Source organism: Serinus canaria, chromosome 15, assembly GCF_022539315.1.
Source record: "Serinus canaria isolate serCan28SL12 chromosome 15, serCan2020, whole genome shotgun sequence".
Lineage (NCBI taxonomy): Eukaryota > Metazoa > Chordata > Aves > Passeriformes > Fringillidae > Serinus > Serinus canaria.
In genome coordinates, this window is record NC_066329.1 from 9,681,888 (window position 1) to 9,704,504 (window position 22,617).

Consider the following 22,617-nt stretch of genomic DNA (forward strand, 5'->3'; position numbering starts at 1 on the left):
CCTGTACAAACTGGGCCTCTCTATAGGATTTACTCAGGGATTGCTACAGCTGTGCATCATCTTTTGAATTTTCAGCTTCATTTTCCCTTGGAAAAGGCCTCTGTGAAATAGGTGCTAGAGCACCTTAAGGCAGCAGAGAGCTCAGGGTGTTGCCAGGACAGCACCCACCTGGGCAGATGTTTGTGCCAGGACTCAGCATGTCCATTCATGCATGTTAACAAGGGCTATAAATACTCCAAGTCCTTCAGTGCCACGTTCCTGAGCCTGGCAGGAGGGTGTGTGAGGACAGGCACTCCCAGCTGGGCTCACCAACACAGCCCCCAGTGCCCCCCATCACACCCAGCCCTGGGCCACAGCCACCTGGGAGCCAAAGGATTGGACTTTGGAGCAGAGGAACAAAACAGAGCATGGAAAGTCCTGGGGCTGCCATCACCCCTCAGAGGAGCTCCCACAATCCAACCTCAACATCTCCTGAAGAGCTCTTGTTAGCAAGGGGTTGGAATAGTTTCTCTTCCTGCACAGGACAGAGCTGCTGCCTCTCCAGAGCTGCTCCACCAGCTGCTGTCTCCTGCCCTGCATGGAGGTGGCAACTGATGGAAATTTCCATGCACTTCAAAGCACAACCTCAGGATAGCTGCTTTAGTGAGAAACTATCCCAAGTTAAAAATTAATGAAATTCACTTTTGGGATCATTTACTTTCCTCCATCCAAAAGGCAGGATTTTTGCCAGTCTCACTTCTCAGAACACAGAGCATTCCTGCTTTGGAACCTTGGGGATGTGGCCTCTGGTGGTTTGGTTGCCAATTAATATCAGGTAATTAACACATTTGGTAGAGCTGGTTGAATCCCACCCTGGCATTTTGCAAATTTTGCACCCTCTGCATGTTTGGGGAGTGTCTTCATCAGCTTTTGAAGTTCTGGGCTGTGAGCTCCCTGCAAACCTCAGCCTGCACTGGAAACTGAGGCCGGGCCTTTAGAGCAAACATGCCTCAAGAAGCAAACATATTAAGGATTAATTAAATACCAGGATTTATTTAATTAAGCCTCTTCTCATAAGTAGGTAGAGGCAGGAATCTGGAGCAAGCATCCAGCCTTCCTTGCATTCCCATTTTTAGCAATGCATTTAAATTCTGTGCTGCTTAAAACACAACAATGGGGTGATGTCCACACAATATTTCAGGAACTGACACCACAGCAAGGAGGTTGGGGGCACCTCTTCCCTCGTCCCACACCTGGCATCCCCCCATGGAACAGCTGGAAGACCCACAAGCACCCAAGAATCTTGTGGAGTCCAGAGGGGTGACAAGTGCCAGCTCTGAGCAGGGAGCACAGGCAGCTTGTCCTCCTCACATTTTTGATTAAAACTTGTCCCTCCTGTTGCCTGCAAGAAAGGCACCACAGCCCATCCTATCACTGCCAGTTTAAAGGTCTGGAGACTGATCCAGGAAATACTGAGGCAAGAGAATGAGATCAAGTCCAAGGTCATTCTGAGCACCGTTGCAGAATGCACTCCCCCACCTCCTGCACAGCTCACCTGGCAGCACAGGATCACACACAGGTATAAACCATCACCACCACGGCCCAGCTCTGGGCTGCCACCATGGCAGGGCCCTCTGTCACCTCCCCATCTGCTCTCTCTGGGGCAGTTCACTCCATGCAGCACCAAGGACCTGGCCCAGCCCTTCCCCAGTGCTTTTCCTCCTCTTCCATCGTTCTGTTTCACCATCAGTTTAAATCTTCACATTACAGGGGGGTAGAGCAAGAGAAAGGACAGAAGTGACAGTGCCAGCAGAGCCAAGGAGGTGTCAGTTCCACACATCTGCCCAGAGGGACAGGCTCAGCAAAGCTGGACTGAGTAGGCCAAGGGATGGGGATGGGGGAAAGTGAGGACCGTGAGGGCAAGGAGTGTGCAAAAAGGAGCCCAGGTTCCCCCCCAGCACAGGGGACACTCATCACAAGCAACAGAAGGCTATGAAATCCATGAGCAGCGTGGAAATGCAGAGCATTTTGGGCACTCCCTGCTCAGGGTATCCCCATTCACTGCCTTCCCAGGGACCACACAGACAGAAAGAACCACCAAGATCTGATTGATTTGAAAATACATTAACCATAGAGAATAGAGCTTTAATTTTTCTTTCTCAACAACAATAAGGAACAGTTTACATTAAAAAAAAAACCCAAAAGCATGAATAAAATAATATAAAACAGATATTATACCACAGTGTGGAATTCAGATAATCTAAGAACATTAGCAGCACTTCTACAAATAGATTAAAAGCTGGAAGTGCTCATTAAGCTCAGATCGAGCAACTCCCAGAGACCAAAATGGCATCCAACAGAGAAAAGCAGCAATTCTGTGTAGGGCAACAGAAAAGTCTAATGCCAGGACACCAGATACATTCAAATCCCTGTGCTGAGGTCTAATTCCCTGTCCCATGGAGCCCCCACGATGGCTGTCACACCCTGCTGCCCTGCCTGGCTCTCCAGAACACTCCTTGATCAAGGGAAGTGACAATCGTGGGTCTGAGGTTACATCCTTGTTGCATTTTCAAAGCTTTTCATTAATTCTGTTTGGGAAAACAATTTCTTCCCTGGCTTCTGGGAATTATTCTCCAGAGAGAATGAATTTCTGAGAATTTAAGTCAACCTTACATAGTCACAACAATGACATTTTTAGTCTCTCAGTATCCAGGATCAGGATTTTCAGTTCTTTATTGTCCTTAGCAGCAAAGCCATACTCATTCCTAAAACTTCCACATATTTAAGATCTTGTGCATAGTTTAATCTTTAGCATTAATTTGTTAAAAAATAAATTTTAAAAAAAGAGGATAAATGGTGCTTTTTCCCCCTTATCAAAGCACTGATGCAAAGTGCCCTTGCTCCCAGACATGTCCCACTGCTGATGGCTCAGGAGCCACTGTGGAGAAGGGACTGTCCCCCTGCAGCACCATTCATAGGCTTTGCTCAGCCTCCATGTGCAAAACCCATCTATAAAAGGAAGCTATTAAACTACTGAGCAGGAATTTAAGGTGGAATATGCTTATCACCAATCCAAAATTAAATTAGATTAGATTAGACACATTAAAAGACTTCCATGGCTATTCCAGCTGCGTACATTCTCCAGGAAGTTCAGGATTCGGGCAAAGTTGGGAAGGAATCTACACATTGAGCTGTGTGAACATGTGGCTATGGCACCAAATGGCCTCAGCCACAGCCCATGTGGCCACAAGAGGACAGAAATGGGGTCACACTAAGAACCACAACTGTTTAGATGCCTTAATCAGTGAAATACTGCTCATTCAGGGCAATGAAAATGCTAACCCTGAGTGGAAAAGCAGGAACAATCAGGGGCATTTGATCTACTTCAGGGCATCTGAAAAAGCTTTTACAGGAATTTCTGACATGGGTTCTGGTGAGTTCCAACCCTTCCAAAGTGCTAGGAAGGGCTGGAACTCCATCTCTACATTGTGCTCTATCAATTTGTGCTCACACAATAGTAAAATGCTGAAGACAAGCCCAGAACTGCTCAGTACTCAGGGAAATTCCCAAATGGAATGAGAAATAAGACAGAGGATTTGATGACATGACCATCATTTTGGTCCTACTGATCAAAGGCTCCCACTGTGCCTCTAGAGAAAAGGGATTTAGATATTGTAAGATATTTCAAAAGCAAATTTAGGGGATGAGAATCCCAAAATTGGTTCCAACCCTGGTCAGAGGCCCATTGGCTACTGTGGCTCCCAGTGCAGGGGACCAATCTCAGGAAAATCCAGGAAAGAGAGGGAAAATAAGTAATAAATAAATAAAAAACAAAGAATAAGAAGAACTTCATCCCATAAACTGCTCTTGGCCACAAGACCTGTGTCTCCAGGGATTTTGGGACCCATCTCTTCAATAGCTCCATCTATCAGCCATTTTTTCACCTGTCAGTGACAAGGGCAGTTCCACTGCTGGCTCAGATTGCACTACCAGGTGCATTTGGAAGAGTTAAGGGATGCTCCCCATGCCAGGGGCTGGATGAGAGCAGGACAGGGACACAGCAGGAAGTTCCCATACACACAAAAAAACCCAACACCTCAGTCTTCATGAAAAACATTCACAGCAAATCAATTCAGGGACTCAACACAGCAAGAGAAAAAACTCCTATGAAAATCACACAATTAGGAACAAACACAACTTTGAAAGGGTCTGCGCAGGTGACACCAAAAGAGATGGGTACCAGGAGCTCGTTGGAAGGTTGCATGAGCAGAAAGCTCAAATGCAGGAAGAGAATCCATTTGTCACTCCCTCAGGGGAACACAGGGCCAGAACACAAACACTCAGTGGATTTACACACACTGAGATTCCCTGAGCCCAGTACAAACCCCACAGCAATGTGGGTGCTCAGTGAGGGTGTGATGGGAGCTGAACTCAGCCCATGGAGTCCATCCATCTTTCCTTCCTTCCTTCCTCAGGCTCAGTTTGTAGTGACTGGGGCAGGGAATGTGGGCTGGCAGCTCATGCCACCCTTGCAGCAATCTCCTCAGTAGGTCTGGAGTTATGGAATGCTTGGGGTTGGAAGGAAACTTAGAGATCACCGTGTTCCCCCCATGCCATGGGCAGGGACACCTTCCACTGTCCCAGGTTGCTCCATGCCGTGTCCAACCTGGCCTGGGACACTTCCAGGGATCCAGGGTGTGCCAGTGCCTTATAGTGCAGAATTTCTCCCTAAAATCCAATCTAACCCTGCCCTCTGTCAGTTTAAGGCACAGAGCTCCAGTCCCTGTTCCCACAGAGCCAACAACAGGCTAAAATAGTCCTGGGCTGGCAGTGCCATTGTGGGGGGGATTCCAGCTGCACAGAGCTGCTGGGATGAGACATTCCTCTTCCCCAAGGGGCCAGACAAGATTACTGTATATGGACAAGCCTGGTGACAGGCCTCTCCTGTGTGGCAAACAGGCCATCCTGGGCTGCCCAGCTGGGAGAGATCCCTGCTGGCTTCCAGCACCACGATTGCCCCGTCAGAATTCCAGAACAAGGCTTTATCTCATGGGGATCCAGCAGGGGAGGCAGAGCCAGGCAGGAGAGGCTGAGCCCAGAGAAGACCCACAAACAGCTGCACAAAAAGCAAAACCTTTGCTTTTCAGCTTCTTAGCAGCTTTTAAGCATTAAAGAGAGCCCCATGTTCCTTGTGGGGTCTCACTGTGGGTCCCCACAAGCACAAGAACTTGCCCAGCAACACAGCTGAAACAAAGCTTTTTGATATTATTTTTTTCCTCATTTTTTTTTCCTCTCATCCAGTCTTAAAGCCAGAACCAAGATGAAACCACACTGAGGCTGTGATGGTGACTCTGCTCTGAGCTTCCTGTTGCCCCACCAGAACAACTCTCCCAGCACAGGGACAGTGACAGATTGGCACATCATGGAATAGGTGCTATAGAAACCACACAGTTCTTAGAAGCAAAAGATTTCTCACCCCACCCCCCCCTCAAAAAATAACTCACTTAGTTGACATATTTTCTCTCTATACTGTATATATATATTATATATAGACACAATTCTCTGGTAAACATTTACAAGATATTGTAAATAACATTGAAAATTTCTATCTCCATTTGCACAACAGCGCGCACTCACACGCCAGCACACAAGGACACACAGTCAGGTACAATCAATAAATAAATACTTCCCCCCCTCCCAGAAATTATTCAAAAAAACACTGCTATTGAGCGGCCCAAAGACACTCTCAGTTAATACAGACAGCAAATATTGTGCAGAATTTCTTGGCTGTTTTTGTTTAAAAACCAAGGAAAGAAGCTTGAAAGGTTTAGTGTCAGCAATGTTGCTTGGTCAGGTGGTGTTTAAGGTGACCCTGGCCCTCAGGAAGGGGAGAACAGACACTTCCCTTTCCCTCTAGACTGGTGACAGATCTGTCCTAGAGCTCTGAGGGAACAGGAGCAGCCTGGAAGGAGGGAGGACACGAGCTTTTCACTCTGCTTGATGGAAAGATGAAAGATTCTCCCAGGAACTGGCAGATCTCAAGCTCTTTGTTTCCTGTGCTACTGCAGCCCAGCACCCTTTGGGGTTTTACTGCTTCAGGGAGTTTCCCAGATTGTTGTACACATCTGTTGGGATTATGAGGAGTGAAGGGCTGCCCATTGCTCTCCCCCTGCCCCAGCTCCTTCCCTAAAGGGTTCAGGATGTGCCACTGCCTTTTCCAGCTGTGACCTCTATGTCCCAGAATACAGAAATTGCTGATTTGCTCAGAAACAGCAAACCACTCCACCAGGCTGCTCAGACCTTCCCTGAAGCAGCAGTTTTCTCCTGTGCAGACTGACAACCACCTTTTTTCTGCCAGCAACATCTGACACGTGCCACGAGCCAGCACAAACCAGCACAGACAGATGATCCACAGGAGGAGGAAGGGCCCCTTTCCCTCCTGTGGGAGCACTCCAGCAGCAAGGCAGGAGCAGTGCCAGAGGAGAGCACACACACAGCACACATTGCACCAGGAGGAACACAAATGTTTGCAGCAAAACTTGAGAGAAAGTACCCTCAGAGAGAGCTCCAGCCCAGCACCTCCAGCATTGCCTTCCCTGGCTGGGCTGGACCCTCCATCCACCCACCCCTCTCCTTTTCTTGTATTGTTTTTACCTGAGTTGAAAAATGACTCCGAAGCCTCTGCAGGGCAGCCTGTGTGGGACACAGCAGCTGGAGAGGCACTTCATGCAGTGGGCTCCAGGCTGTGCAGGAAAAGTGGCCACACAAGGGCATCTTCCCAAAGCAAAGCCCACTCAGGGACCTTGGGCTATTTTCCTCTCACAGGCCTGTGGGAAAAGCCCACCAAGACCTAACTGGAGTTGCTCAGTGGGTTTAGGAGACTCAACAGCCAGCCCTGAAGCTGTCAGAGGGAAAGTCAGGATAATCAGGAGCTCTGACTTGCCTTCTGAGGAGCCCTTCCCTCACAAGAGATCAGAGGAACAACAAGAGACCAGACTCCTACCACAAGCAGCTAAAGTAAGGCAGGTAAGAAAACCTCCAGCCTGGAGTTCCCAGAGGAGGTCAGGACCAGATTTCCTAGTGTTCAGAGAAGATTACAGAGGCTGGATTTTGAAAAATAACCCCAATGCTGAATTTGGAGCTGTTCTGAAAATCCATCCAGACACAAATCTCTTGTGTGCTCAGATATTGTAGGAACAATGTAAAATCCCAGGGAGAAAACAGAAGCCTAAAAAAGAAAATACTGAAGGGAAAGCAACGCACTGAGGGACAAGATCAAAAGAGGAATTTCTGTGATCAAAGTCCCCCCCCCATTACTGGCAGAACCTCATTGTGTTGGTGAGAAGCTGAGCACTGGCAGCATCCCTGTGCTGCCTGGGCTCGCAGGGCTGGCTGCCTTCCCACACCACAGGGAAGGGCTGCCCAAGGAAGCAGCTTTCCAAGGAATCAGCTTTCCCTCTGTGCCACCAAGCTCTGCTCCTCCAGCCCCCAAGCTCCACCCTGGGATGTGGCAATGCCTGGGGAGTTTTGGTGGCCACAGCAGGTGCTCCGAGGCCAGGAAGCCACTGCCTGGTCCTGCTCCAGGCACAGGAACACACCTGGAGGGATCTTTGGTTGAGTCACTGCAGAAGGTCTGAGCCTGGGCCTGTGCTGAGCCCAGGGGACTCCCAGCTCACATAGCAGCACGTGTCCCACCACCTGAGTCCCACAGGTGTGGCACTTGGAGAGACAGGAGAAGGGAGGAAGCGTCGGAGGGGAGTCCTGGCTCTTTGGCTGCCTCGTCTGCCCCGGGTCCTTCATTTGTTCTCAATCAGAGTCTGCACTTTATAGACCAGGTCCCGAGCCAGCTTCAGGATCTGCTTGGTGTTGTGGCGCTCGGCCATTTCTGCAACACATACCAGACAGGTCAGAGCAGAGCAGCCCACAGCTCTGCTGCCACATTCCCAACCTCCCCTCACAGGGATACCTGGCTCTGGAGAGCCATCCTGAACCAGCCCAAACCTCAGCTCCCTCCAACACATCCAGGTTGGCCACTGCTGAGGAGGGCAGGTGGATTCCAGCCCCACCAGATCCCTCAGAGCTCTGGCTTTAAACATTCCCACACCTGAGCAGCTTCCCCAAAACTCAGCCCAAATGAGCACGAGCTGTACCATTGAAAAACTTGATGATGTCTGTAAAATCCATGTTGTTCTCCAGGATGATGTCCCGGTACATCTCCACCAGGGCCAGGGCTATGAAGAGCACGTAGTGAGCAGAGGAGACGTGAGCAGCAGCCCAGATGGTCTCCCAGACAGCAAAGACATCATCATACACCAGCTCTGTGAGCAGAGAACAGCAGTTACCACTCCACTCACCCCACCCAGGCTCAGAGAGCTCAGAGCAGCACTGGGGAGACACGCTGGGTGCTTCCTTCCCACAGGAACCTGCTCCAGCTGGAAGCAGTCAGTCAGTCATCTGTAAGGAGAAATATTCTGCCCAGCAGCAGGTGACACAGGCCCCAGGAAAAGCTCAGCAGCAGCTCTGGAACAACAGGTTCTGTATCTAGACAGAACAATCAGCCAGACATAAACCAGGGAAAAGTGAAAAGGAATTAAAAATAAGTTTAAACCTGCTGAGAAGCCTGGAAGCAGACCCTGCCCCACCCTTGGGTGGTCTCAGCACACACCTCTCTTGAAGTCCAGGAGAAACCATCTGTAGCAGAAGTAGAAATGAGTGTAATCCCCATTCTGGTGCATCAGCTCAAAGAGCTCAGAGTCCAGAATCTATCAAGAAAAGCAAAAGGAAACTCAGGAATGCACAAGGCACCAACTATCCCTCTGCCTGCTTCCCCCCATCCCACTGCTCCCCTACTGCACCATCTCCTCCCTCCCACCCTGGCACACACTGCTCCAGGCTGTCCTTAGAGCCCCTGCTGTCCCTCCTGCTCCCAGCACTGAACACCCACCCCAGCCCCTCAAGGACCAGCTCTCCCCCCTGGGTGTGAGGAGCTGCCATCCCCATGCCAGGAGCTCTCACCTGGATCAGCGACCTCATGTTGGCAAAGTGGGTGTCCATGGCTCCTCCGTGGGGGAAGTTCTGGTTCATCCTCTTCATCAGCTCAGTGAAGCAGCTGAAAGCCAGAGCCTCTGTGCAGGGATGAGAGACATCACTGCAGGGCTGCATGGCCACTGCTGCTCCTGCAGCAGCAATGTCCCTCCAGAAAGTCCTGCCTTGCCCCAGGGTGGGCTCCTGGGACAAACAGGATCCTGCTCCACACCTCCAGGCACTCCACTGCAAAGGGCCACCACCCACTTGGCACATCCCCACACAGGGACAGGGAAAGCAGAGCAGAGCCACTCACCATCATCCAGGATGACCAGGAGAGGGGCCAGCAGGTCACACATGCCCTGCACGTAGCCAATCTCAATGTGCTGCCAGATGTAGCTGTGTGAGAGAGCAGGAGAGGTGACCTGGGACCTGAGTGCCACCACCTGTCACCTGCTTTGCCCATGCCCTGTCTCCTTTCCCAGGATGCTGGGGTAAATCAAACCTGTTGATTCTGTTATCCCTGTGCTGCAAATGATTAAATTCTTGTGGTGCCTCCAGGTCAGGCATGCATGGCACAGTCCTGGATCAACACCCTGCCATGGCCACATCCAGGATCAATCCAGGGCTGTGCCATGGCCATTGCAGGGCAAAATCAACACGGGGAAAAACAAAATGGCAAAGCACAGCACAGTGGGGTCATTGGTTAAAGGGCAGAGACTGATAGAACTTGTTCACTCTCATTCTTATCCTTCTCCCTCCATTCATTCCCTTGGTTCTCCCTGCAGACACTGCCTGCCTCCCCTTCCCATTGCCAGTGTCCCAGGAAGCACCCAGCCCTGCAGGGATATCTTCCCTTTTTTGGTAGCAAGGCAAAATGTGTTCAGAGAGGACTCAGATCTGCTGCTGGCACAAGGGAAGGATCTTTTCCATCCTGCCCACTAGTTTTCCAAAATGTGCTGTGCTGAAGGTCTAATCTCAGCAGAGATCTCCAGCTCTGGCTGTCAGCTGAAGTGACAGCACTGATGGAACAGCAGCTTCTCCTCATGTTTGCAAGATGAGTAATAATATTTTAGCCTTTGCTGCCTGTGAAGCAGGAGCTGGAGCTGAACTGGAGCTGGTCTGAGCCTGTGAGTGTCACTAGGCAAGCTCTGAGTCACAAGGACTCAGAAATGCACCCAGGTCTGGCTCTCTCCTGGGATTTTGGGCAGGCACAAACCATCCTGGTGCTTCAGGCACTTTCTCATTAGCACTACAGCTCTGTGGGCTGATCCTCATTAAAACCTTTGACAGGCATGCTCCAAGAAGCAGGTGGGCTGCATTGGTTCCTGGGCAGCCCAGGGAGCTCCTGCCTTGTCCAAAACCCCAGGACAGAGCAATGATGGGGAAGGACACCTGGACACCTTGGTCTGGGAACCGCCACATCCTTGGAGCTGCGGTCCCAGTGCTGGGTGATGAGGGGAGGAAGGCAAGGAGCAAAACTCCATAACCACAGCACAGTTTGAGGCTCCAGCCTGCAGGAGGGGCCCCACAGGAAGGGCCCCACAGCCCCCACCTGCACATGACGTTGCGGAGCTTCTCCAGGTTGGCGGGGGTGAAGTACCAGTAGTTGCGGTCACAGCGCTGCACATCCTTCTCGATGCGGTGCAGGTTCACCGTGTACATGTCCAGCAGCTCTGGCTGCCCAAAACAAGAGCAGAGTTGATTTGTTTTCCAGTAAAAAGCAAGGAGAGAGCTGCAAGGGCAGTGGAGAGACAGGGCAGAGTTTGGGTGGAAGGTGGGAGCCTCTCTACGCCCAACTGCGGGATCAGCACTGGGCAAATGCAGGTAAATCCTGCCCCTCCACTCAGCCCCAGTGAGGCACATCTGGAGCATGGTGCTCAATTCTGGGCTCCACAGCTAAAGAAAGACAAGGAGCTGCCAGAGAGGGTCCAGCAGAGGCCAGAGAGATTATTTGGGGTCTGAAGCATCTCTCTGATGAGGAGAGACTGCAGGAGCTGGGCCTGGTCAGTCTGGAGAAGACTGAGAGGAAAATCTCATAAATCCATACAAACATCTCAAATCATGTGCCAAAAGGAGAGTGCCAGACTCTTTTCAGTGGTACCAAGTGACAGGACAAGGAGCAATGGCCATAAACAAAAGTTCCACCTCAATGTGAGAAAAAACTTCTTCCCATGCAGGGTGGCAGAGTCCTGGAACAGCTGCCCAGGGAGTGCATGGAATCTCCCTCTCTGGAGACATCCCAAACCCACCTGGACACAATCCTGTGTCACCTACCCCAGGTGACCCTCCCTTGGCAGGGGATGATCTCCAGAGGGTCCTTCACACCCCAACTGCTCTGGGGTCCTGGAGGCAGCCAAGAAGGAACCCTTCCATACCAGGTCTGTACTTACAGAGTAGGTGACACCCGTGGAGGAGAGAGCAGCTGGTTCACTGCTGGTCAGATCAGTCACAGTCAGAGAGTCCAGCTGTGGGTACAGACTCTCCATCTCTGGCTCCTCAGAGAGGTTGTCCTCACTCTCCACCAGGCTCTGCTTCTCAGCCTCGCTGTCTGCCCAGCTCTCCACCACAGTCAGGGCCACAGTGTCACTGTCACGCAGGAGCCCCGCCGAGCCCTCACTCATGGGGACAAAGTCCACGCTTCCACCAGTGGAAAATTCACCTTCCAGGCTGTCTTGGCCCTGCAGCTTCTCCTGCTGGACACCATCTGTGTCTGGTGGGGCTGGCAGGTCAGAGCCAGCAGCCTTTCCCTGGGAGCTGGATGAGGATTTGGTGGTTTCCAGGGCACTGTCCTCGTTGCTGAAGCTGCGCTCCGAGAACCCCGATGTGATGGAGAAGTTTTGGGAAGAGGGGTGCCCAGAATCAGGGGAACACGTGCCATTGGGGACTGTCCCATTGGGGATCTTGCTTTGTTTGCCATCTTCCAGCTGAGAATCTGCTTCAGTCTGTTCCACCTCATCCACAGATTCAAACACCTGCAAAGTGGGAAGACATCCCAGGCATTCAGCAAATGTTGGGAATACGAGCACTATGTCCCCAAGAGCTGTGTACTCATAATGCCTGTGTTCCCAGCAGTGGAGAGGGAAGAAAATCCCCCTTTAGCTTCTTCTGCCTGGATTTGAGTCAGTACTTGGTCATTTGCACAATTCCAAGGCCACAAATCCCTGCTCCAAAGGACTATGCTTTGCTTGGAATTATATACTGGGCAGAAATTGCAACAGGTGTTAAACACCTGGGCATGAACAGAGGAGCAGCCATGGGCCTTCAGGTGTGAGGCTACAGGGCAGAGATGGCAGGGGAACATTGAACACCCCAAGCAGAGCAGAGATCTGACATAAGTAACTCCAAAGCAGGTTGGGGACTCATTTATCTCTTCCAACACTGGTTCTGTTTGCCAGAAAACACTGTGGTTGTGGTGAGGGGTCAGCCCAAGCCAAGGCAGAGCCGTGGGGACAAGGAACGGAGGGACAAGGAACGGAGGGACAAGGAACGGAGGGACAAGGAACGGAGGGACAAGGAACGGAGGGACAAGGTGCTCACCTGGGTGCTGGAGCTGGAGTCACTCTGCAGCCGGGCGTGGTTCTGCCGGCCGGAGCTGCAGCTCTGTGAGGACTGCAGGGGACAGGGAAAAGGGCAGTGAGAAACAAAAGAAAAGCAAAGGGCTCAGGGAAGTCAAGCAGAGCTGGCACTTCTGCAGGCGAAGAACAAGCAGAAAATGCATCCAGTAAATATCTGACCCATGATTTTCCTGTCACATCCATGGTGCCACCCAGCACAGTGCCCTGCCTCAGCCCCTGACACTGCTGGGGAGGTGGCAAAGGCAATGTTTTGTCAGGTCAATGCACTTGTTCAAGTGCTGTGTGTTGGGTCTGAAGGAGCTGCTTTCCTCTGGCCTGCACGGAGGTCACGCTGCCTCCCTGGAGTGCGAATTTCTACAAATCTCTGTCCTAATTTGGCAGCAATGCAGCTCAGCCCAGCTCCATTTACATAAACAATGAAGTCAGGCTATAAAACAGTCCCTCCAAGCATATTCATGCTTTTTCCCTTTTCTTCAAGGACAAATATTGATGTTTTAAGCCAGACTCGGTGGAAGCAGCTCCTCTCAAAGTCACGAGCACCCTGTTCTGGCTTCCAGCTGAAGCACAGAGGGAAGGGCTGGGCTTTGCAGGCACCAGCCTGGCTCCGTGGGGTCCCTCTGAACAACCAGACCTCAATGAGAACAAGTCATCCCCATTAACTGAGCAGAGGTGCAGAGCGTGGCCATGACATCACACACAAACAATAGGATTTTAAGAAAATACAGCACATTCAGAACAGAAGCTGTCCCCACCCTTGCATTGTGGGTGTTTGCTGGGCAGGGCTCTGGTGGGGAAAGGAAGGGTGACAGTTTTCCTCCATTACCATGGGAGCACTTAAAACAGGAAATTTCAGGTTGAGATGGGAAAAGGGGGGAACTTTTTGTGTGTTCACTCTGCCAGCTCCCTTCCCACACGTGGGTCCAAAGGAAGAGCCATGGTGGAGATGCTGAGGGGATGGGAATGATTCCCAGGCTTCAGCCAATGGAGCAGTGCCTCTGCTCACTCTGAGAGCTGCATCATCTAGTTCCACCCTGCCCCTGGCTCAGACCTGCCTTCCCTGCATCTCTCCCTCTCTGGGCACACATGTAGCCTGCAGGACTGGGGCTGAGCTCATCTCTTTCCCAAAGCACCCACATAAACTTCCCAGAGGGAAGCAGATCAAATCTCCAGCGCTCACCTCCCCTCTGGGCCAGCAGCCTGAGGTCAGGGAATGCTCTGCATTGCTGGGCTCTTCTCCTCCAAGGACAAAACTCTCACGGAAACACTCCCTGGACTCTGTTCCCAGGACTGCCTTTCCTTTCACAGGCTTTTCCCTCCACACCCTTTGGTTTGGGCTGTAGATCTCATTCCTCACTGCATTGCTAAAAGCCAGTCCCCAAGGTGCTGGATGACACAGTGTACTGAGGGTGTGCTGAGGCTTCTTCCATGCTGGAAAAGGGAGTCAGGAAGCCCAGTGCCCTGCTTCACAGCCCCTCAGTGCCAGAAACATGCTCTTCTTCCTCACCCCTACTTCAAACCATCTTCCATGGAGCTAATCCTGAGTATTTCACTTCCACAGAACACAGTGAGGAAATAGACACCCAGGTGGGCACAGGTCAGGGGAGGAGGCTGGGCAGCACCTGTGTCTGCACCCCACAGGGACTCTGGGTGGGCACTGCCCAAGGCCTCACCTCGTTGCTGATGGTCGAGTCCCTGTGCATCATCCTCTGGATGTGGGAGTCCAGGCTGGCCCCCGAGGAGCACTTGGCCAGGGCTGCAGCGTGCGACTCCTTCTCGCGCTGCCGGACGATGGCCTCGCAGCCCAGCCACTCTGCCATGGTGTGCTCATAGCACGCCCGGGTCTGCTCGTCAGCCTGGCACACAGGGGGACAGGGGCTGGCAATGGCTGTCCCAAACCATGGAGAGTCCCAAACCAGCCCCAACTGTGCCCCACACAGGGCGGTGCACATTTGTGTGAACTCGTGGGACACAGCCACCCTTACCCTGCACAAAACATGGCCAAAATTTGGATGGAAAAATGCCCACCCATCTCCTCCCTGCCCTCCCAAGGTGCACAAGGCACTGAACATGAGGAGCTGCACAGGCCAGTGAGAAGCTTGGCTCTATCAATTCCTGCTGATGCAAGGGTTTGTCCCACTCCTACCTACAGCCCAGTCCAGAGTGGACATGAGGCCCAGTGGGCTCACAGGGGTGTGCTGAGGCTTCTTCCATGCTGGAAAAGGGAGCCAGGAAGCCCAGTGCCATGCTTCACAGCCCCTCAGTGCCAGGAAGATGCTCTTCCTCCTCACCCCTACTTCAAACCATCTTCCATGGAGCTAACAGACCTCTGCCAGCAGACCCCTCCACTGGGCAGGACCAGGGCACAGCAGTGAGCACACCGGGCTGCTGAGCTGGCAGCACACCCTCACCAACCTCCTTCCTCTCTGCCTCTGTCATCCCAAACTGGTAATGGCCCAGCAGGAAGGGCCACACAGCCTTCCTGATCTCGTGCTGGATCCCGCCGTAGTAGATCAGCCGCAGCAGCTCCTGGTCCTCGTAACTCTGTGGGGAGAGCCTGGGTCAGGGCACAGACACAGCCAGGAGATACAGGTGTCCCCAGCCTGGCTGTGCCACCCATCAGCACCACAGCTGATGCCTCAGGTTTTAGCTTTTGTGTTTTTCAGATTCTGTGCTGCTTTGGTAGTTCTGAGCTTCATACTAGGGGATGGTGAGCTCTCTGCACAGAGTAGGGAGACAAAACAATTTCTTCTCTAGCTGGGGACTAAGGACAAACGATCCAAATCTTAGGCCCAAGAGCAGAAACGTGGGCTGAAGAGAGAAAAACAAGGATGGGGCTTCATGGGCTAAAGCTCTAACTGGACAATTAGCTCCAATATGCAAGTGGAGCAGAACTTATAAAAGTGTGAGACCCAGTGACCAGTTGAGCATTTTGTGACCATCTTGGGTATAGCCTTGCTGGGCTCTTGTGCTGCCCAAGGTGGATCCATTGAGGCTTTTTAATAAATCCCTACTTTATTCTTTAGCTCTGTCTAGTCTCTGTGTTAGAGAGCCTCCAGCCCCACTGCCCATGATCCCTCAGACCCCTGCCTAGGCTTAAGCAGAGCCAGAGGCTGTGGGTGGACATTTTGGCTCTCACACCAAAAAGTGACCCACAAAGTCACCAAAGCACCACTGCTTGCCCCTGAGGTGGCAGCACGTCAGGACCTCACTCAGGTCAGCAGCACCTGGGTGACAGACACTGCTGCAGGCAGGCTCTGAGCAGAAGCACTTGAAGAAGAGCAGTGCTCACTCCTCAGCTCCCACATGCCAAGGATTAGGAGCCTCAGGCTCTGTGCAGCCTGGGACAGCCTGGCTGACTTCCCTCCTTGAGGAACTTCTTGACGTGTTTCACCACCTCCCCGTGCTACACCCACTTCAGTGACACTGCCCTGGGCTCCCCAAGCCCAGAAGAGCTGTTGTGTCCCCAGGGCATGGCCCTACCGAGCTGTCCTGCAAGTATTTGTGCCAGATGTCCACGGTGAGCCCTGCGTTGGCGCTGCAGGGGACATCAGGGGACACGATGTTGTGGTTCACCAGCGCCGACAGGTGGGTCCTCACCGTGGACAGGTGTCTGCAGTAGGCCAACCCTGCAGCAGGAACATCACACCTTCAGCTGGGCAACTCCAGGAAACACGAGGATGAAGAGCAGGAGGAAGCTCTGCTGGGGGAGACTCCCTGCAGCCACATCCAGCCCTTGGAGCAGGGATTCTACCAGGACAAGTCCTCATCTTGTACCCCCAGTGCTGCTGCTCACAGGGCTCAAAGCTGAGAGTCAGAGCCCACCTGTTTGCTCCCCACCCTGAACATGTGCAGCAGGCTGGTCCCAGCTCCCCCAGCCACTGCCAGCTGTCCCAGCACCACTCCCAGCCCAGGACCTCATCCCTTGTCCTGTCACACATCCCAAGGCAGCAGCGGGGTGACAAGTACTCACATCCATAGAAAGCCCGGGACAGGATCTGGTATTTCATGTTGTCACACAGCAGCTTCAATGGAGCTCTGGCAACAAAACCACATAGGATATGAGGGCAGAAAATGCTCCTCTGCATCCCCTCAGCCTGGCTTGGATCCCACTGATCCAACTTTGCCTGCAAGGATTCACCAGGGATGCTGCCCTGGGTTCAGAGCAGCACTTCCTGCTGCCAGGCTATGGAGCAGCTGAGATGTCCCAGATGCAGGGACAAGCCTCACCTCAGCCACCTCCCAGTGACCCTGCCATGGCTGCTGGACATGAGCCCTGTGCCCTCATACCTCTCGTGGCTGCAGCCATTGGCCGGGCCCCCGTTGGAGGAGCCACTCTGGGAGCAGGAGGAGCAGGAGGATTTGCGGGTGCTGGGCTGCCACATGGGGGGCAGGACAGCCCCTGGAGCATCCATCAGGTCCTGGGGCACTGCAGGAGGGCAGAGAGGAGCATCAGCTACAGCCTGGCACTGCCCTGCAGTCAGGGAGCTACAGAGAGAGCTTGCATTGGCAAACGCAGCATCCCACTCTGGCCAAGGAGGCTCCAGCAACCAAGCAGGAGCCACCATGGGGAATCACAGCACTGGTGAGCTCAGGAGAAAGGAAAGGGAACAAAGAGCACTGATGAGAGAGAACCATTGCTAATTAACCAGCTAATTCAGAAAGCTGATCTTAAACTGCTTCGTGCTGACCAAGGTAGAAACCCAACACCCAACACAGGCTCCAGAGAGAAAACAGGATTGAAATCAGCTGCTGTCCCAGGAAGAGTGGATTACTGCAAGGGAAAAGGCCCATCCCTCAAAGGATCCCATCCAAAGTTCAGGGAAAGAAGGGAGCACCCAAATCACAAGACAGGAGATGAAGACTTGGATGAAGAGGTTGAGAGGCACAGCAGGAGCTCTGAATGTTGTCACTTGTTAATCCATGCTTAAACTCAAAGTGCTGCTCCAAAGGCCTCGGGTCCTGCTCAGGTACCACCCACACACAGCCCTGGCCATGAGGAATAATCCTTTTTACTCCTCCTTTGAAATTAAATTGTGGTAGAAATTTCAGCTTCTGGCTGGGTCCTTGCTCTCCTTTGGTCTCACTGGCTCTCCCTGCTTGTGATAAGGAATGAATGACATTGGCAGGAAAAATACTGAATTATTCCCACAGAAGTCCCTTCCCCTCCCACTGAGCTGATGGGTCAGTGACAGTCTGACAGGGACAGCTCTGCAGGAGCTCTCAAGTGACAACACAGGTGAGCTGAGCACCAGACCCAACCAAGAGCTCATTACACTGATGCCAAGAGGTGCCCAGAGCAGCACGGAGAGCTCGGGATCTGCCAGGGAGACTCAGACACCATTTGGGGATCACCACCATCTTGCTTCCAGCTGGAATCTTCATGATCTTCCCTCTCCCAGCAGTCACAGGTGCAAGGAGTGGGTGAAAAGCACCATTAATGGCAACTAGAGACACAGAGAGAGGACAAAGGCACCAGTGAAAGGGGAGAAAGGAAGAATCTGTGGAGAAGAGAGAATGATGCAGTTCCACCCCTGGCTGAGGAGGTGCACAGGAACAGCACAGGCTGTGATGATGCCAGCTGAGGAGGTGGCAGCAATTCATTTCCCAGAAAATGTGGCCCCCAGCATGGAATTTTAAGGGGTAGATCAAAAGGCAGCCACAGAAAGGCACATCTCTATCTGCTGTTTTAGCCCCAATCAGGTTTTTATCTGACTCACTGAATTGTGTTAGTCAGCTGAAGGCAGGGAGAACCAAGTATAATCTCAACTGACGTTATGGAGGAGTCACAGCGGATGTAATTTCTCCCTCATAGCCTCCAAAATGTAGGAAAAAGGTTTCCATTTGTTTTTTAAAAAACACTCCACAAGTCTTCCATCTAACACTCATTTTCTCCCCCTTCTAAAGTCACCTATGATGTCCCCAGAGGTGAGAAAACAGCTCTTGGAATCTCACAGAAGAGTGAGGACAAATGTGCAGACATTTCACCCAGGTTCAGATCATTCACCACCAGACATGAAGAGGCAATTTCTGCTTTGGAGAATCCAGCAGCATCCATTCCCTTGAGTTAGGGACTGCAGACAGGTGGGTGCAGCCTGGCAGCACCCAGAGCAGGGTGCTGGGACCTCCCCTTTGTGCTGCAGGAGCCACACTGAAGGAACATCACTAGATTTAGTGCAGCCTGGGGGCAGCAAGAGAAGAATCAGCCCTGGGGGCTTGTGATGGCAGAAGGTGGCCCCCAAGTGACCAAAGTGAACCTTTTTACTGATATTATGTGGATATTATTAAGAGGGGATTTTGCTGACCATTAATGCTGTTGTGCAGCTGTAGAAACAAAGGAATCAGTAGCAAGTGGAAATTATAACAAAAAAAAAAAAAAAAAAAAAGAAACAAAACAACACAAAACCAAAAGATAGAATGAACCCTTCCAGGGGTGGGGCACCCACATCTGGCTGTTCTCTGTGCCAGGGCCTGCCACCCTCCCAGGGAGGAATGATGCCATTGAAATCAGGCAGCACCAGCACAAGCAGAGCCCCTCCCCTGGAACCACCTCCCAGCTTGTCCCGTGCCTATCAGTGCCATGTCCCAGCTCCTCCAGCCCCCCCAGGGCTGCCCTGCACTCACCAAACTCTGTCTGTGTCCCAGGGTAGATGATCCTGAAGACATAATCCGTGGCTTCGTCATCTTCCTTGTCGGACGCGGACTCGGAGGAGCCCTGGGGGCTTCTCTTCTTCAGTTTGGGGAACACCTTTCCCTGGGGAGCAGAACCTGCCCTTCACCAGCCACCCATGTCCAACCACTCCCTTCCCGAGCTCCTGCCCCACCTGCTTTGCCATGTCTGCACATTCCCTGGGCTGGATCAAGTTTCCAGTGTTAGGTGAATCCACAACCCTGCTGGGCACAGGGTAGGTACAGCCCAGAGAGCCAAACCCTCATGGGCAGCCTTCCCACAGCACCCCTCCAGCTTTCCAGAAGGGTCTGTTTAGCTGGGCAAGGCCATGAGCAAAACCCAACCATCATATTTTAATATTAATTAATTGAATTTATTAATTTTGGGGAGGGGATAATTTAAAACACAGCAGCCACTAATCTAATGCCAGGCAGAGGGTCCACAGGGGAGCCTCAGCAGGAAGAGGCACCCACCTTTCCCCGCTGTGACCAGAGGGGTGGATCCAGCTGCCCGTGGGGCAGGAGGCCATTCTCCAGGCAGGACAGGAACTGCAGCAAGTGTCCTCCACGGGGGAAGCGCAGAGGTGGCCTCTGGATGCCATCCTGGCTCACCAGGACAACCGTGCCACCACTGTCTACTGCTGGCAACAGCGAGAGCAGACAGAGCCATCAGTGAGGGAAACAGCACAGGCAGGAAAGCTCAGGGAGTGGGAAATAAGGACTTTCTTCCTTGTGTGGATTCTTCTCTAAGTCCATGATAAGACAGGCTTTGGAAAAGTCTTGCTGGGATCACCCCCTTGGAAATCAGTGCAAGGAGCACTCCCAGCCAAGCACCACAGCAGGAGCTGGGGAAACACTTTTCTAGAAGCACTTAAATCATAGTGACCACCCAGAGCTCTGGGGAACTGCCCTGGAGCCAAAGCAGAATGGTGTCCCAGAGGTGAGGGATCAAGTGCCAGGTGACAGAGCCCCCAGGAGCCCCAGGTGTGCCTTACCCTGCTGGTGGCAGTGCAGGTACACGATCTCCTCCAGGCGAATGGTCATGGCGTAGTCCCAGTACACACTGCAACAGAGGGACAGGGAAGCTGTGAGCCTCCAGGGTGTGAGAGACTCTGCTGCTGCTCACAGCAGCTCCAATCCCTCCTCCTCACCCCCTGGCAGCAGCCAAAGCCACAGAAAAGATGAGATCCCAGAGCAGTGATGCCAGCCTGATGAGTGACATGCCTCCAGAGCCAGGAACTGTCCCTGCCACCTCACCAGTCAGGGCCAGTCCTGTCCCACCTGGCCTGGGTGGTTTCTCTGCCCTCACACTGTTCCCAGACACAAGAAATGTGCCCATGGATCCTGGCTACTGCAGGGAGGGACTGGAGCCCTGCAGAGCTGAGCACTCTCCTCTGAGCATCCCAAGAATCCCTCAGGAGCAGCCCCAAGGAAATGTGCCATGAGGTCCAAGCCTGGGCTGCTGCTCTGGCCTGGGGAAGGCAAATTAACCCTCACAATTTGTGGGGTTTTTCAGAGCTCACAACAGATTTGGTCTCAGCACAGGCACCTCGAGGTGTCTGAGCAGATCTAGAACATGCTGGAGAGCTGGTGGCCACCAGAGAGAGCAGAGAGGCAGGGTTTCATTCCTGTGGAGAGCCCAGCACTGCTGTCCAAGGGTGTCAGCACTCAATCACATCCCACTTCTTTGCAGCAAAGCAAATTTCCAGATTCTGAGCAGCAGCAGCATCTGCCACTTTGTAAAAATAGTGCTTAAATAACATTAAAAACAGCTCGTGAAGGACAGGAAGGTGTGCAAGAGTGACTCCCTGTACAGTCATACTTACTGTGCCATCTGCCTCCTCTCTTCCTTGGTCACGTCTTGACATTGGGAGTTTTTAGAGCTTAGGCTGATGCCCAAGGCAAGAACTCAGAAAAGGAGTGTAGAGATGAAAACAGATTTTAGGGGAGGGTACCAGGCTCAACTGGACAGCCCAGGGGCCAAGAAGAAAGTGGAGATGAAAAGCACACAGGTAAACAAAAAACTACAACTGACAATGAATGAAATTGAGACCAAGTTCTGCTGAAGATCTCTAGGTCAAAGCATCAGTGTCCTCAACACTCCCACTTTCCTGGAGGCAGGAGAAACCTGGGAGCACAGTGTGCTAGGAGGGAGGGAGAGAAAATGCCTCAGAAAATCCCCCAAGGCAACAAACAAAACCATTCTGTTTGTTTTGGAACAAGCTCCACTCCCTCTCTGAGCACTTCCCAGCAGAGACATTCCTCACAGCACCTCCTGCCACCCTCTCCCTGCCTCCTTCCCATTACAGGCTCAAGGGTGATAGTGTTTCTCTGGGAAAACAGTGATGGGCTTTGCATCCCAGATGCAAACCCTGACCCAGGGGAACACTTCCCTCCCAGTCACCTCTTCTCATAGTCCAGGTCCCCCACGGAGCCATTCATCAGCTGGTTGGGGGTCCACTTCAGTGCCATGATGTCAGCAGTCTGGTGAAGGGACAGATATCCTGGGATTGCCTCCATGTCGTCTCGCTTGGGAGGAGAAACACAGTGACACACTGAGCTGGAAGAAGCACAAAGCCCTGGAGCCCAGTTGTGGCCCCTCACACAGCCCTGCCCAGCCAGTCACAAACAGGGAGGAACCCACTGTGTCCCTGGAAAACCTCCTAGCAGAGACTCCAGGACACCTCAAGGACTTGGAAAAGGGCTGAGAGCAACTGGCCAGCAAGGAAAACCTAATAGCTCCACCTAAAAGCAGTTTGCACTTCATTTATTTGACTACAAGAAGCAGGAGGGGACAGGAGAAGGAGTTTTGTGGCAAAGAATGGGCAGGGAGAGGAGCCTGTGTTTCCACCCAGGCTGGAACAGAGCTCTTCCCTCCCACTGGGAGGATCCACATCACCAAGACCTCCACAAACACAATCTTCCCAGATGGAAAATGTGCTTTTCTCCATGCAAGAGCAGTCTGGGACAGAAGAAGGTGCTGAGGGGCAGAGCAGTGTTTCCAAGCCCAGGCTCCCAGCAGGACTCACCGGCTGCACCAGGACGTTGTTCTTGCCGTACAGGAGCGTGGCTCGGGAATTCTGGTGCAGGGACTCCACGTAGTCCCTGGCAGACAGGGATGGCCTGTCATCCATGCTGCCACTGGAATGTCTTTTCTGAATCTGCAAGAGACACACTCACAAATGTGAGGTGAGCACAGATACCCCCTGGCTTCCCAAAAGCTTCTCTTGAACCTCACTTATAAGAGGCACTACTAGAAATCCTCCCCTCAGATCCTCTAAGGGGATTCCTGACTTTGTCCAAGCTCAGAGAAGTGCCAGGAGTGAATTTTGTTTGCAGTGCACAGAGCAGATTCAGCTTTCTGTTCATA

The 22,617-nt window shown here is 52.3% G+C and overlaps 1 protein-coding gene across 12 annotated transcripts in view; it reads right to left on the reverse strand.

Annotated features, from left to right (window-relative positions):
• Window positions 1-2,087: 2,087 nt before the first annotated feature.
• SGSM1 (small G protein signaling modulator 1) overlaps window positions 2,088-22,617 on the reverse strand; it is a 36,587-nt gene continuing 16,057 nt past the window's right edge. For 8 of the 12 annotated variants that reach the window (XM_030230046.2, XM_050980519.1, XM_050980521.1 and 5 more), the window contains 19 exons: window positions 22,277-22,408; window positions 21,652-21,776; window positions 20,243-20,310; window positions 19,722-19,888; window positions 19,203-19,332; window positions 17,855-18,025; window positions 16,869-17,007; window positions 16,552-16,616; window positions 16,062-16,207; window positions 14,994-15,122; window positions 14,252-14,434; window positions 12,544-12,615; window positions 11,397-11,978; window positions 10,559-10,683; window positions 9,320-9,402; window positions 8,995-9,104; window positions 8,645-8,741; window positions 8,130-8,297; window positions 2,088-7,864 (listed from right to left, as the gene is read on the reverse strand). In XM_030230046.2, the coding sequence (XP_030085906.2) occupies window positions 7,776-7,864; window positions 8,130-8,297; window positions 8,645-8,741; window positions 8,995-9,104; window positions 9,320-9,402; window positions 10,559-10,683; window positions 11,397-11,978; window positions 12,544-12,615; window positions 14,252-14,434; window positions 14,994-15,122; window positions 16,062-16,207; window positions 16,552-16,616; window positions 16,869-17,007; window positions 17,855-18,025; window positions 19,203-19,332; window positions 19,722-19,888; window positions 20,243-20,310; window positions 21,652-21,776; window positions 22,277-22,408 (2,781 nt within the window). In that variant the 3' untranslated portion in view covers window positions 2,088-7,775. Of the gene's footprint in view, window positions 7,865-8,129; window positions 8,298-8,644; window positions 8,742-8,994; window positions 9,105-9,319; window positions 9,403-10,558; window positions 10,684-11,396; window positions 11,979-12,543; window positions 12,616-14,251; window positions 14,435-14,993; window positions 15,123-16,061; window positions 16,208-16,551; window positions 16,617-16,868; window positions 17,008-17,854; window positions 18,026-19,202; window positions 19,333-19,721; window positions 19,889-20,242; window positions 20,311-21,651; window positions 21,777-22,276; window positions 22,409-22,617 lie in introns of those variants that run through there. The other 4 variants (XM_050980518.1, XM_050980527.1, XM_050980526.1 and 1 more) reach the window with 4 other exon arrangements.